At 45.9% G+C, this 14,004-nt stretch overlaps 5 protein-coding genes and 2 long non-coding RNA genes across 9 annotated transcripts; 3 read left to right on the top strand and 4 right to left on the bottom strand.

Moving 5' to 3' along the window:
- Positions 1–374: 374 nt before the first annotated feature.
- LOC119555979 lies at positions 375–1,509 on the bottom strand. The gene is made up of 4 exons (XM_037867709.1): positions 1,377–1,509; positions 1,101–1,313; positions 916–1,049; positions 375–854 (listed from the first exon to the last, which is right to left on the bottom strand). Exons 1-4 carry the CDS (start codon positions 1,482–1,484, stop codon positions 608–610), a joined length of 702 nt encoding a protein of 233 aa, XP_037723637.1. The 5' UTR covers positions 1,485–1,509; the 3' UTR covers positions 375–607.
- Positions 937–1,836, top strand: LOC119555981. The gene is made up of 2 exons (XR_005219949.1): positions 937–1,054; positions 1,104–1,836. It is a non-coding gene; the product is annotated as an uncharacterized LOC119555981 (long non-coding RNA).
- Positions 1,767–8,030, bottom strand: LOC119555975 (apoptosis-inducing factor 3). Its single transcript, XM_037867702.1, has 4 exons — positions 7,890–8,030; positions 7,554–7,640; positions 7,343–7,476; positions 1,767–3,789 (listed from the first exon to the last, which is right to left on the bottom strand). Exons 3-4 carry the CDS (start codon positions 7,407–7,409, stop codon positions 2,075–2,077), a joined length of 1,782 nt encoding a protein of 593 aa, XP_037723630.1. The 5' UTR covers positions 7,410–7,476; positions 7,554–7,640; positions 7,890–8,030; the 3' UTR covers positions 1,767–2,074.
- LOC119555977 lies at positions 3,786–7,893 on the top strand. 3 transcript variants are annotated; one of them, XM_037867706.1, is made up of 4 exons: positions 3,786–5,067; positions 5,143–5,333; positions 5,398–5,656; positions 7,773–7,893. In XM_037867706.1, exon 1 carries the CDS (start codon positions 3,970–3,972, stop codon positions 4,774–4,776), a length of 807 nt encoding a protein of 268 aa, XP_037723634.1. In that variant the 5' UTR covers positions 3,786–3,969; the 3' UTR covers positions 4,777–5,067; positions 5,143–5,333; positions 5,398–5,656; positions 7,773–7,893. The 3 variants fall into 3 exon arrangements, with proteins under 3 accessions (XP_037723634.1, XP_037723633.1, XP_037723635.1); XM_037867705.1 differs by having other exon boundaries at positions 3,786–5,333; XM_037867707.1 differs by having other exon boundaries at positions 3,786–5,333; positions 5,398–5,626.
- A 1,732-nt stretch (positions 8,031–9,762) lies between the features above and the next one.
- LOC119555980 lies at positions 9,763–10,219 on the bottom strand. Its single transcript, XR_005219948.1, has 2 exons — positions 10,132–10,219; positions 9,763–10,047 (listed from the first exon to the last, which is right to left on the bottom strand). It is a non-coding gene; the product is annotated as an uncharacterized LOC119555980 (long non-coding RNA).
- Positions 10,220–10,290: 71 nt separating this feature from the next.
- Positions 10,291–11,596, top strand: LOC119555976 (RNA 3'-terminal phosphate cyclase). The gene has a single exon (XM_037867703.1). It carries the CDS (start codon positions 10,418–10,420, stop codon positions 11,501–11,503), a length of 1,086 nt encoding a protein of 361 aa, XP_037723631.1. The 5' UTR covers positions 10,291–10,417; the 3' UTR covers positions 11,504–11,596.
- On the bottom strand, positions 11,496–12,577 carry LOC119555978 (tRNA (guanine-N(7)-)-methyltransferase). Its single transcript, XM_037867708.1, has 4 exons — positions 12,381–12,577; positions 11,899–12,316; positions 11,736–11,837; positions 11,496–11,673 (listed from the first exon to the last, which is right to left on the bottom strand). The coding sequence occupies exons 1-4, from the start codon at positions 12,524–12,526 to the stop codon at positions 11,569–11,571; spliced, it is 771 nt and encodes a 256-aa protein (XP_037723636.1). The 5' UTR covers positions 12,527–12,577; the 3' UTR covers positions 11,496–11,568.
- Between the last annotated feature and the right edge of the window lie 1,427 nt (positions 12,578–14,004).

Raw genomic sequence — 14,004 nt, forward strand, 5'->3', positions numbered from 1 at the left:
CCTATCGCTCTCCGATTTGTTGTTTGTCTGCCTATCGGTGTAACCATATTGTCACGTTTTCCCCTAAAAAATCCACATTTCCCCCAAATTCAAATTGTGGACACCAAAACCATCGCCAGAAACTATTGCAGTTAACATGTTCTTTAAATTGTTGTTTAAATTAAAGTACATTTTTTATTGATTAATTGCACTTTTTAAAAAAAAGAACAGTAGTAACAGCCGTTTTAAAATTTACCAGGAACCATTTGGGGTCGGTCCCTCAATTGCAGAAATTTTTTATTGGACTTTAAACAATTCAGCAGTTGAGGGAATCCCCAGGACAACTTTTCTGATTTTAAAATCGTCGCCAATGTCAGTTTTGTAATTACTGTATTAAGCTTTCATATTTGGTAATTCAAGTAAAACAAAAAGTTTTCAAAATAATAGCATGTAACATAAAACCAGCCTCAATAATTGAAACATATTCTATTCAATTCTATTGAATTCAAATATAATCTGAGAGGGTATCCGTTAGAATATAACAAAAAAGTGATTGAATCGATAGTTAATAGCTATCGATAACCACGGCTACGAATAGTAAATCTCCAGTAAGACAAAACAGGACATGCTAAAAGCCCGCCACGAACAAATTGAGGGCGTCCATCGTGCTCTTCGCCTTGCGGGGAGGACGGGCTACTTGGGACACCGACACCTGCGCCAGGCACTCCACACAGCTCCACAAGGAGCGAAGGCACTGCCAGAGGCGCCCCAGGATGGAGGGCACCGGGTGCTCCTGCGCCTGCCGCAGTATCTGCATCTCGTGGCAGAGACGCCGTCGACGTTGGACGCGTCGCAACTTCAGCTCTAGGATGCGCCTACGGAAGAAGAGCCTCCCATGAGTTGTCAAGACGTCTTCAATCCGTACGGAAACATTACCTTCGCAGCTGCGTGCAGGCGTTCTCGAAGTCGTTGATCCGCATCCTGGTCACGATCAGCTCCTGACTAAGGTCAAAGACCCTGGAGCACAGCATGACGCCCCGCGACTCGAAGAGATCCGATTTGTCCATTGCCTGAGGTGCTATTGCTATTACTACCAGAAGGCAGCTGATCTAAATACCAACCAGATCTCTCAGCTTGCGGTTGCGCTCCTCCAGCACTTGGGTGCGCTCCTGGGCGGCCGCCAGTCTCTGGGACATTCCGTTCGAGATGGTCATTTGATGGAAGACCTCTACACTGTTCGGCGAGGCCATGTCAGCGATGCACTCGCCTAGCGACTCGGTGAAGTCCCTGCGCTCCTCCTCCCAGCTGAGTCCTTGCCCATCCCTTGGCGGGAGCTGTGCGCACACAAGGGCTAAGTTAATTACTAACCATCCAATTACTAACCACCCAAACCATACCATATGCTGCTGTTTCCTGGCCAGCCGCGTGGCGAACAATTTGAAGCCCTCGCTGAGCAGACGCCATGATTGCAGGGATCGCTGGGGATTCCGACCTGGAGAGGCCATCGGTCGGATATGTTAGGCGCTTACTTTGGAATTTCGATTGCCAACGCGAATGGATCAGTAAAGTTGGGTATAAAAAAATAGGAGCAAGTGGGGCTGTGGGGTTGTGGGGGAGTTAAAATGAATGAACGATGAGAAAAGCAGTTTGTAAATGAACAGGTGGAGCAAAGCTGTTCCCTTCCCTTTTTATTGTAAACAAGTGTGCTCATAATGAAGTTCCAAGGAACCAAATCATTGCATAAGAAAGGCATAAATGCGAGGCATTTCCCAATTAAAAATCCAATATTTTAACTGGAATTACGACATCGTTAAAACACTTTATTTAGCAAAAATAAACCAATATGACTCAAAAAAATACATTGTGTGGCAAGGGAATAAAAAGCTTACAACTTTGATCTCTGGGGGGCCAAAAGTGGCAACTGTGGCAGGAACTCAAGGAAGTTCCTCGGACTACAATTATAAATATACACAGATAAAATGACACTTCTTAAGTGCTTTGCATAGTAGGAGTATATAATGAATACTCAACGATTTCATTAATATATACACATAACAACAAATCTCAGTGGTAATACACACATATAGTTGATTATTTAACGAACTAGGGGCACCGGTTCGCCGAGCTTCTTAGTCCAGTCCTCGCGGGTGGCTGGGTCGGCGATTTGGCCACGTCCGAGGCATTTGCCCTGCGAGATGAGCTCGGCAAACTGGGCCACGATCGGATCACGGCCGCAGGAAGCCACCGCGGTCACCGTATCCGCCTCGTTGATGAAGTAGGCGACGAACTTGAAGTCCTCCATGCTGCCGTCGATGATGACATCCTTGTAGGATCCGTGGCCGGCATACCGAATGCCCTTGCCGAAGATCAGGGTGAAGAAGAAGGGCACGGCCTCTAGCTTCTTTACCCCGCCGCACATGTTGATGGCCGCCACCCGTCCGTGGTATTGGGCCAGCTGGTAATGTCCGATGTTTACGCGATCGTGGGCCAGTCCGTGGATGTGGGCGTTGGCTATGTCGCCGCCCACATACACATCGGGCACATTCGACTCCAGGAAATCGGTGACGTCTACGGACCCGTTGCGATTAACCTTCACGCCCGACTTGGCCAGGAATTGAGTATTAAGCTTGGAGCCAGTGCCCAGAATGAGCAGATCGCAGGGAAGACGTGTGCCGTCGACCAGCACCACCTCAGTCACCTTGCCCTCCGCGTCGCCAACGATCTCGGTGATGCCACTTTCCATGCGCATGACCACCTTGTTGTCCTCAAACAGCTGGAGCACCCGCTGACCAATCTCCGCGCCAAAGGCGGCCTTCAGTGGGACATTCTCGCGGCCCACCACCGTGACGCTTTGCACCTTGGAGATCAGCCCAGCAGCAGCCTCCAAAGCAATGAAGCTGGATCCCAAACAGACGACGCGGGACTCGAGGGTAATCGATGACAATATGGCCTTGGTGTCGGCCAACTCACGGACAGTGCGCACGTTCTGCAAATTGACACCAGGGATGGGCGGACGGAAGGCGGAGCAGCCTGTGGCCAGGTAGATCTTGTCGTACTTAACCACATAGCCATTGCTGCAGTGCAGCTCCTTCTGGGCCGAATCCAGTTTCTCGGCGGCCACTCCCAGCCACACTTCGATGTCATACTCTTTGTAGAAGTCCTCGTCGCGGAACCGCAGCTGCTCGATCTCCAGGTTCATGGCCTTGGAGATCTTGACGCGATCGTAGGGCAGGTAGTCCTCGCGGCACACGAAGATCAGACGGCCGGTGAAGCCCTCCTGTCGTATGGTCTCCACCGCCACAGCCCCCGAAGGACCACCGCCGACCACGATGAACACTCGCTGATCGTCCGGCTTGCGTCGGACCATGTTCTTGAGTCGCTTGTTGTTGGCCAGATCCGATCGCTTGGCCCGGAGGAGCACCTGTCCCTTGTTGCTCACCTCCACGCGATAGCAGGGAAGGGAATCGAGTCCGGGGAAATCCTCAATGTCGCCATTCTCCAGATTGAAGCAGGCGCCGTGCCAGGGACAGCGGATGCGACCCAAGCCCAGGGCTCCAGTCTGAAGCGGAGCTCCATAATGGGTGCATTTGGCTCCCACCGCCAGCAGGCGATCGTTCTGCTTCACCACCAGCACGCGAGTGTCCTCATCGAAGTCCACCTGCTTCATCTCGTTCTCCTTTAGTTCCGCGACATTGCAGTTCACGGGCACCGCACTGGTGTACTCCGAATCCGGCGAGGAGGCATCCGTCGACATGGTTGTACTGGGACTCTGGTTGCTGCACTTGGACTGGTAGGAACCCACGGCACCACCTGGCGAGGCCATCATGCAAATAGAGTAAGAAAGAGAAACGGTGATAACGATATAGATAACAGGAATGTGTAGATGTGTGGGGCACATAAAAATTTTCCAGTTTTTCTTTAGGGTTCAAGGGAAAGTCTGTCGCCGCTTGCTGCTCAGGTAGAAACCAAGATCTGTGATCAGTCAAGAAAATGCCTCGTTCGTGTTCAGAAGTCTTTCTGGGATTGATCATGATCCTGGGTTCGGTTCTGGCCCGCTCGCATCTCAGCAGTCTGCAGGAACTGGAGCTGAGTTCGCTGCGCACCCACAAGCAGCTATTGCAGGCGGAGATCGCCCGTCTTTTTTTGGAGCAACCTGCTCGAGCGGAAACCGAGCTTCTGCTGGACGATCTTCAGCAGAGGGACCATCAAATAGGTCTTCAGATAGACAACCTAGAGGGAATCGCCAAGGGCCAGACCACCCAAAGGCTGGCCATCAATCTGACCGCCGACTTTGAGCATCTCCAGCACAAACTGGATGATTTGAAGCGCCAACTTGAGTTGCTAGATGGACGTTTTGCCTCCCAAGGAAAACAACTGGAGGGACACTCGTCGGAAACAGCACCGCCGCCTGCGTCCGGATTGGGCTCCTTCCTGTGGGGACCCCTGCTGACCATGCCGGAGTTTGCACAGGGAAGTGTGGCCAGTGACCAGCAACATAACCACAACCACAACCTTCATCAGCAGGATCACCAGCAGGAGCAGCGGCCGGGAACCAGTCCCTCCATCATCAAACGGGTGCTGGATATGCTTAGACCATCCGTGGGAGTAGCAGGACTACGGAGTCGATGGGCTGAGTCGGATAAATCAGCTGGAACAGGATTGCAAGCGGCTAAGCCTGCCCGCCCACTCAACGCCGAGGAGCTCCTCTCACAGCTGCAGGAGCAGCGAAGGTTCTTGGACGATGCCATCACGCGTCTTGAGCGCCTGGCGGTCAGGAAGAGCTCGAAAAAAAATTAAAATCGCTAAGGTTTTGAATAGAGATATAAGAAAACAACGAATCCTTGGAAAGAAAATATTTAAACACAATATAATACAACTATCTGATTGAACACGGGATCAATATTAATTAACTTATATTGCCAGAGATAAGAGGCTGCAGTAAAGTGATATCACTTTAGTAAAGTTGCCCCCATAAATATAATGTACAAACTAAGTCGAGTACATACGTCAGGCTGAATACTTCTAGTTCTGAAATAAATTTAACTAAACTAAAAATAATATCGAATATTCATATTCTATATCCTTAAGGTATCCTTAAAATGTTTAACAGAAACCTAATTCTCTTCAGAATTAAATATGTAATTCTGAAAATTGTATTTGCAGGGCAATTATTTTGACAAATATTGATGGATGGGAAACAGCTGCATAATTACCATCGATGGTTACCTGACCACAACAAAGCGGATCTTAGCGACAGGCCCCGATCGATTGACTCATCCGACCTACTTCGATGTCATAACAACTCAGCAGAACACGAAACCCAACCTTGCTACGTCATCAAGAAAAGCCAGACGGTGAGGAAAACATCTATAAACCTTAAGCGTAACACCTGTAAACGTGTGTTCCACTCTGTTCCAGTCGATTCTGATATGGTTATAATGTCCACACGCCCCTATCTCAAGTGTCTGACTTTATGATGTATGCATAATTTGGTATCGCCGGTATATCATATCGCTGATATGGCCCATGATAGAGCTTCGATGATGGTGCTTTTTACGGAGGAAACGGAAACTAATCGGGAATCAAACATTTTAGGCCAGCAAACAACCAGAAAAGCAAGTCATCTCAAATTCACATTCAGTGGGAGGTAAAAATACAATGCTTTCGAAAGGAGAAGGTTGGTAACTACTTTATTTTTCCAAAAAAAAAAGCTGTAATAAACAAGGGTATCGTTTACAAATACTTGTAGCGTTTTTCTAGGATACATTGAGATGTTCAATCTTAGGTCCTTTAGAGGACATTTCTGAATTATTAATTGTCGACTATAATAACATGGCTTTTGATAACTAAACCTAGGCCCTGCACTGTACATTTCTAACCCTCTTTCGACTCTTGTGTGTAATTAGCAATGATTCGCCATGTTAATACCGCAGTTGGTTGGGGTTTCTCACACACACACTCGGCCGAACATGAGAACAAACCGGTTGGCCTTGTCCAACTCAAGTGAGTCAAGAGCCAGACCAAATAATAATAATAACAATTGCATGAGAACAAGTTTCACCAAAATAATACAACTCACAAAAATCAGGTATCACTGCAAAGGATTGGGTAGGTCGAAGCTAAGAGAATGTGTGTCGATTTCGACTTAAATAAGAGCTTTTTTAACGCGTTGGCACCGGCAGTTGACGGACAAATGAATCGGATACCGCCAATTTAAGCGAACGGGGGTCTCCACTGAAAGAGACCAAGAGAACGTAAAACAGAGGCAATGGCAATAGGCAGAGCACAAGGCACAGCGAAATTCCGATAGCGGTGACTAACAACATCTGCGCGTACAGTGGATATCGATTAGTGGGAAATCACGGAGAACATAAACCAATATCTTTCCAAATCTATAGATGAGTTTGGGTAATAAATAGAGTCTGTAAACTGTAGTTTTCCCTTGATCACATAGATCGGATTGTGATTGGTACCTAATTAAAAGAAGAGAAGAAGGCATTTCATATTCAGCTTTATCTCTACACCATTCTCTTAAGTATATCCTAGATCATATTTTTTCCAAGAGTGCAAAATAATAATACTGTCGCTATACCACAATATGTTGATTTATCCCAACCTTTAGGTTTAGGTATTAAAAAGAGTGTTCTAACTAAAGTTCTCCCTTGATCATATAAATCGGAATGTGATAAGTAGCTTATTTAAAGAAGAGAAAAGGGTATTTTAGACTAGCAATAATATAATATAATATATAATAATACTATTACCATACCACAATATGTAAATTGATCCCAACCAGACCATAGACCATAGACCTAGTAACTACTGTGGCAATGACGCAGCGGCAAAGCCAACAAGTTGCGCGCTCCCGCTGACCATATCTCTTTCTCAATCTTGGACTTATGCCGCTGAGACAATTATCTGAGCCCCCTTCACGGTAACACCCTCCACAAGCGGGTCATTCCCATTCTCCTAATCACAATTCCTAGCCATTTGGCCTCGTTCGATTGGTAAAAGGAACACAGCAATGTTGGCTATCAGATCATCTACGACATGACCATACACTTTTTAAATTATAGTCGAAAAGTCATGGGATTGAGATTGGTAGAGGGTAAACTTTTATAAGAAAGAACTTAAGATGGGCACAAGGAGATTCCTAGTTGCTTTTACATTTTTTAAGAACAATTTCTCACTATGCAAATATCAAAAAAAAAAAAAAAAAAAAAAATCCCTTCAATAACAAGAGCACTGCGTAATGCGTATTATAGTAGTTTGACCTTCACATGAAAAAAAATTACAATGCGAAGGTTTCTGTAACTACAAATGTATGATTTGAAAGTAAACCCTCTGGAAATCGTATAGTTACCTGTAGATTTTTCTTTTTTGGGGGTGCTGCCCGTGGTCTTGTACTCCTTGCAATTGATGGAACCCATTGTGTGTAGGCGGCTGTTGTGCAAAGGATTCGAAAACGGCTGTGCGTTGAGTGTTCTCAAGGAGTTTCTGTTTTCAAATGTGTGTTCAGAATGCGTTTATGAAAATTTTCAGATCCGAAAAATGCAACAGGAGCAAGCTTTTACCTGGATTTAAGCTCCAAAATTCCAAGAAGGTTTTTGACGCCTACGTGCGTTTTGGCCAAGTTTAGAGCTGCTCGATAGGGTTGCCACCTGAAAGTTGAGTTTGCAGTTTGAGAGCTTTGTTTTTCCACTTAATTGCAATCAATCAATGTACTAAAACTCGTTATCAGTTTGTTGTTTTCACAAGTGTTAATCACTTCTTTAAATATGTATATTCCTCAGCTAGATGAATCATCAACCTCAGATGGATTTTCCCGGATTCCTAAACGTTTTCGAGATGCTGTTTTCAGCAGCAGACGCACATCATTGTTTATCTGCGAGTAATTCGTCGTCACTCACCACTCTCACCAGAACTATAACAAAAACAAAACAACTGGAATCGCGTGGAAGGAGAGAACGTGAGAGCGTGCAACAGGTCTGTGCCCGAGGAGACGAGATTAATGGAAATGGAGTGGATGATGCGGATTTGCAACTGGAATATGGACCAGGAACGCTGCGCGGGGAGAGAGCGAGAGCCAGAGAGGGAGCAGGAGCGAGGCACGTCTGGCGCGCGTGAACTGCGAACCGCGTATGGCGCTCAACTCCAGCACTGGACTCGACTGGAACTGGAAGCTCTGTGCCTCCCCAGCACACACGCACATCTGTGCAGTGTGTGTGCGCACAGGGGCGGTCAAGATAGTAGTATCCCACTGTGCCGTCCCAACAAGAAACTTGCACTATTTATTTATATTTTTTCCACACCTATTCAAATCCAATCTAACCCGTCAATGTTCGGTTAAATAATCAGTTAAAATGAAATGTAGACGGAAAGCTTTTATAATTCTCAAAGATTAGGATTAGTTGAGATAGGCAAACAGTCATACCCCTGTAGGCAGACATGGATTTTTTTGCTTTCGAAAAATTTTTTCAGTTCAATTTTAATTTTGGAAAACTTTTAGTCAGTACTTGCATATTATCTGAACCGTTATAGGTATACTTTTTTTTAGTTAAATAATTTCCTCTAAGAACAACACATTTAAACCGACTGAATATTAACATTTGTGAAAAACAAATTCGAGTAAAATACTCGAATTTAAAAAAAAGAACAGGCCTGAAAAAGATTTTCTTTTAAATTCTTCAAGAATTCTTCAATTTCTTAGGCACAAACCTTGCTGAATTCAAGTCTAAAACTTTGGTGTATGAAATGATCTTAAAAACACTAGAAATTAGAGTTTTGACCGCAGTTGTCTGCTCAGACTTTCCGACCACATTAGCTTGAGTGCTCCACTCCCCAAGACAAACGTCTGTGTGTTAAGCCAACAAAAAACGTCGCGACCTTGCCGCCGTCGCTCTTCACTCCCAAGCAATCTCTTCCACCTTCTTTACAACCAACCACGCCTCCTTCCCCAGCACCACTTAGCCCACCCCTTACCGGCAATAATATGGAATGGCCAGCAACAAGAAGTCATAAAGAGAGTAACACCTAACATGGCCTTCGTCACGATACAGACCAATGCACTCGGCGCCCAATCCACCTGTTGTTAGGGCCTACTGTGGCACAGTCAATGCCGACTAGAATAAGAAGAAATCAGCGTTTTGCTTGTGGTTTCATAACTCTTGGAGTGGAATAACAGCGCTGAGTAACCCCCCTTTTGCTAATTTGCAGTCACCTCTTTCATAATTAATTAGAAAATGCCTGTTAGCACCTTTTAAAGACCTGTTGATAAATGTTTGGCCTACAGATACGGGCAAAATTGTAGAACTGTACCAAAGAAATGGTTGATGTCTTGTTATCTACAAGGTACACAGTGTATCTTTGTATACTTTTGATACTTGATTATTATAAACAGTATTTGTTGTTTATGTCTGTAGTTTGAAAATGAATATAGAGCTTAACCTTGACCACTTCAAATTTAAATGAGTCTTCGGGTAGCAAAAAAGCTATTTTAATATTTTGAACTCAAACCCCTTTTTACAAACCATGCCAGGTAGTATCTCCACCATGGTTTTAAGCCCATTTCGTCAATGTCCGTCTGAGGTTAATGTTGACATTCTCCCGTGAAGGGGCTCGACTTATTTTTATCAGACTCTGAGAATTACAAATGGATCTTGCTGAACTTAATGAGGACTTCGTCGAGGTTAATTTAAAACCCATGCCGGGCAAATAAACTACAGTCGAATATCCAGAAAAATAACAAAATATTTTATATTTTTTTGAAAATCATATTAAAAATTAGAGAAAAAAGTAATATTTTGTTTATTAACAATATAATGTATACATTTTCGAGCCAACTAACAATGATTTTTATCCCACTGTGCAGGAAGGAGGGAGAACATTCCAGTGGAAGAGACCCAAACTTGGACGCCTACGATTGCGATTGCTCAATTGCCAAGTGATTCGCCTTCGATGCGGGGAATCCTCGCTAATGTCGGTTAAACCACTGATTGGACTAGATAATTGCCCTCACGATGGCACGTCGCAGATAAACAAAGCAGCTAAACGCGGCACGTACTGGCACTATTTGCATATATATACGTACATATGAAAAATAAACGTATATGTATGAATGAAGGCAGTACTACTTACTACTCTACTACTTACACAAGCATTGTTAGTAATTGTAATTTATTTTAAAGAAATGTAAAATGATTTGCTTCTGCGAAGCCCTTGCTTACATTTGGCCAGTGCTGCCGGACCAGTTCGAAGTTCGCGCGCTTTTAGTAGGACCGCAGGAGCCTGGTATTTCAAGGGAAACCAGCAACGGGCACACTGCGACCAATGGAAAACGCCGGTCGAAATTCAATATGATGAAGCTTTTGATTCTGATTTTCACAACTGAAGGAAATTCTTAAAGAAAAACTTCTGACATTCAAGATCTCGGCGGAAAATGGACGCGAAGGGCTTTGTGGAGATAGACGGCTCCTTTTTGGAGGGCGGCGGACAGGCGCTGCGCAACGCTCTGAGCCTCAGCTGCATTTTGGGCAAACCGGTACGTGTGGTCAAGATCCGGGCCAATCGTCCCAAGCCGGGACTCTCGCACCAGCACCTGCACGGGGTGAACTTGCTGCGGGACATCTGCAATGCGGATGTGGTGGGCAACAGCCTGCTCTCCACCGAACTGGAGTTCTCGCCACGCGCCATCCTGGGGAACACGTACCGCGTCGAGACACACACGGCGGCCAGCATCACCCTGATCTACCAAATGGCCCTGCCGGTCCTGCTCTTCGCCGGACGTCCGTCCCGCCTCTTCGTGTCCGGGGGCACGAACGTCGCCTTCGCCCCCCAGGTGGAGTACATGCAGCAGGTGCTGCTGCCCAACCTGAAGCCCTTTGGCGCTAGCTTCGACCTGAAGGTCCAGCAGTACGGATTCTATCCGCGCGGCAAGGGAAGCTGCCAGTTGGACGTGCAGCCGGTTGCCAAGCTGGACGCCGGACAGTTCCTGGACTTTGGCCACCTCCAGTCGGTCAGCGGAGTGGCCTTTACGGCTGGCCGTCTGCCCATGAGCATCGCGATAGACATGCAGCGGACGGCGCAGCGCGAGATCCATCGCCACTGGCCGGACGAGAAGTGCAGCATCCAGGCGGTAAAGCATTCGCAGGAGAAGGCCCATGACAACGGAGCCGGCATCCTTATGACCGCCATCACGTCCGGCGGCTGCGTCCTGGGCGCCGCATCGTTGGGTGAGAAGAGGGTCGACGGACATGTGCTTGGCTCTGAGACCTCCGGCCAGCTAGCCGAGTACTTGCGCAAGGAAATCTGCGTGGATGACCACATGCAGGACCAGCTCATCATCTACATGGCCCTGGCCGTCGGCCTCTCCAGGATGCGCACTGGACCGCTAAGCAAGCACACACGCACCGCCATCCATGTGGCCGAGCAACTGACAGGCGTCAAGTTCGACGTGGCGGTGGAGTCTGGCGGCCAAACGATAGTCACCTGCGAGGGTCTGGGACAACGCAACGAGATGCTTTAACAATCGATCTTTACTCTACGGTAATCTTAAATTAATGTCTACATATATGGAGAATATACGTGGTCCTAGAGGCGCCGGAAAATGGCCAGGAAATGATCGCCCTTGTTGCGCACCACCTTGGCGCCCTCCTCGCTGCTCTGGTACAGCTTCGGGGTGATGGGATCGGATTTCTGTGGGTTGGAACGGGGGGATTAGTGTTTGACAAGCTGCAGAATTGTATCTCCTAACGTACCGCCTCCTCTTCTGAGAGACGCTCGTACAGCGGGTGCTCCTCCATGTGCGCCACAATCCACTTGTGCAGGTCCTCCACGTCCGTCATAGTGTACACCAGACCCTGGATAAAGAGTGTTTATGCTGTAGTTGGAACCCTTTCAATGACTCGGACTCGGACTCACCCCTTTCCTTAGGACATAGGCGTACTCGGAGAGCAGGGCCTGGTTGATGATGCGCCACTTGTGCTTGGCGCGCTTGAAGTGCGGATCAGGGTAGAGGAAGAACATCTTTTCCAGCTGGCCCTTGGCGAAATAGTTGGGTAGATACTTCATGGCGTTGGTGCGCAGGCAGGCGACGTTCTGGTACGCACTCGTTCCAGCGGTCATGCTCTTGCGCCGCAGCGCCGTTATCCGGTCCACCACATAGTCAGACACCTTGACGCGGATTTCCATGCCGATGGAGAGCTTCTCGGGGAACATCTCCCCCAGGGTTATCAGGAAGCCGCCGTAGCCGCAGCCAATGTCCGCAAAGCTGACCTGCTGGCCCGGTTGGATGCTCGGGTACAGCGAGCGCCAGTCCACATCCTCCGGGCGGGCAGGACTGCGAGATAGAAGCATTAATGGAGTTCCAACCTGGGGTGGGGGCTATTTCATCAGCTACTCACTAGTCGAAGCTGTGGTCCGCGATGGGATTCGAGTGGGCCCGCTGGCGGTAGAAGCGCTTCTGCGGCAGTCCCGTCACCGCCGACGTGGGGCTCAGCACACACGGCTCCTGGTTCTGGTCCTGATCCTCTGCACCGGTGGCTACCATGGTCTGAAGGCAGTAGGCGAGCACGCACGATGCGTCCGCTTTTGAAACGAACGAAATATACTAAAATATACCGAAACTTACTTTTTGGTAATGGTAAGGGCATTCAATAAATACCAATTACGAGCTAAAAATGCAGTCATTTTTTCTTGGCCAACGAGGGTTTTAATATAAGTTTCAAAATCATAAATCAAATATTGGCAAATATAAAAAACAGTCGGTACGCCTCGATTTGTCTAAACTAAGATTGAAAAATAATCTGTCGAATGATTAAAAACTAAAATAAAACAACTAAGATTGAAAACCCGCACAGAAAACAGTCGGTCTTTTAGCTGTACGCCTTGATTTGGCTGAACTACGGTGGAAAAATAGAAAAAAATATCTCATTTTTGAAAAAAATCTGAATCTCGTATTTTTGACAACAATTTGAAGCCTTTTTTCGCCATAAAAATGCAGTTATTTGGCTGCCAAAATAAAAATAAATGTCAGAATGAGGAATGCCATACCTCGTTGAGCTCGTTTTTTAATTTCCAATCGATTGGCATTCAAACCTGAAAATTTTCAATTTTTTCAATTTTCGCAAAAATAAGTGATGTAACCCCTTACAAAAAATGCGAAAATTGATAAAAAAAATAAATTTTCCTAAACTTGTTGGGGATCGTTAGCATATTTAGCAAGCTGCTCAAAACAGTCGGACTTTTAGCTGTACGCCTTGATTTGGCTGAACTACGATGTAAAAACCGAAAAAAAATATCGCATTTTTGACAAAAATCTGAATCTCGTATTTTTGACAACAATTTGAAGCCTTTTTTCGCCATAAAAATTCAGTTTTTTGGCTGCCAAAATAAAAATAAATGTCAGAATGAGGAATGTCATACCTCGTTGAGCTCGTTGTTTAATTTCCAATCGATTGGCATTCAAACCTGAAAACTTTCAATTTTTGCAAAAATAAGTGATGTAACCCCTTACAAAAAATGCGAAAATTGATAAAAAAATAAATTTTCCTAAAATTGATGGGGATCGTTAGCACATTTTGCAAGCTGCTCAAAACAGTCGGTCTTTTAGCCGTACGCCTTGATTTGGCTGAACTACGATGGAAAAACCGAAAAAAAATATCGCAATTTTGACAAAAATCTGAATCTCGTTTTTTTGACAACAATGTCAGAATGAGGAATGTCATACCTCGTTGAGCTCGTTGTTTAATTTCCAATCGATTGGCATTCAAACCTGAAAACTTTCAATTTTCGCAAAAATAAGTGATGTAACCCCTTACAAAAAATGCGAAAATTGATAAAAAAATAAATTTTCCTAAAATTGATGTGGATCGTTAGCATATTTAGCAAGCTGCTCAAAACAGTCGGTCTTTTAGCTGTACGCCTTGATTTGGCTGAACTACGATGGAAAAACCGAAAAAAATATCGCATTTTTGACAAAAATCTGAATCTCGTATTTTTGACAACAATTTGAACCCTTTTTTTCGC

The sequence above is a fragment of the Drosophila subpulchrella genome, chromosome X, assembly GCF_014743375.2.
Source record: "Drosophila subpulchrella strain 33 F10 #4 breed RU33 chromosome X, RU_Dsub_v1.1 Primary Assembly, whole genome shotgun sequence".
In the NCBI taxonomy this organism is placed as follows: domain Eukaryota; kingdom Metazoa; phylum Arthropoda; class Insecta; order Diptera; family Drosophilidae; genus Drosophila; species Drosophila subpulchrella.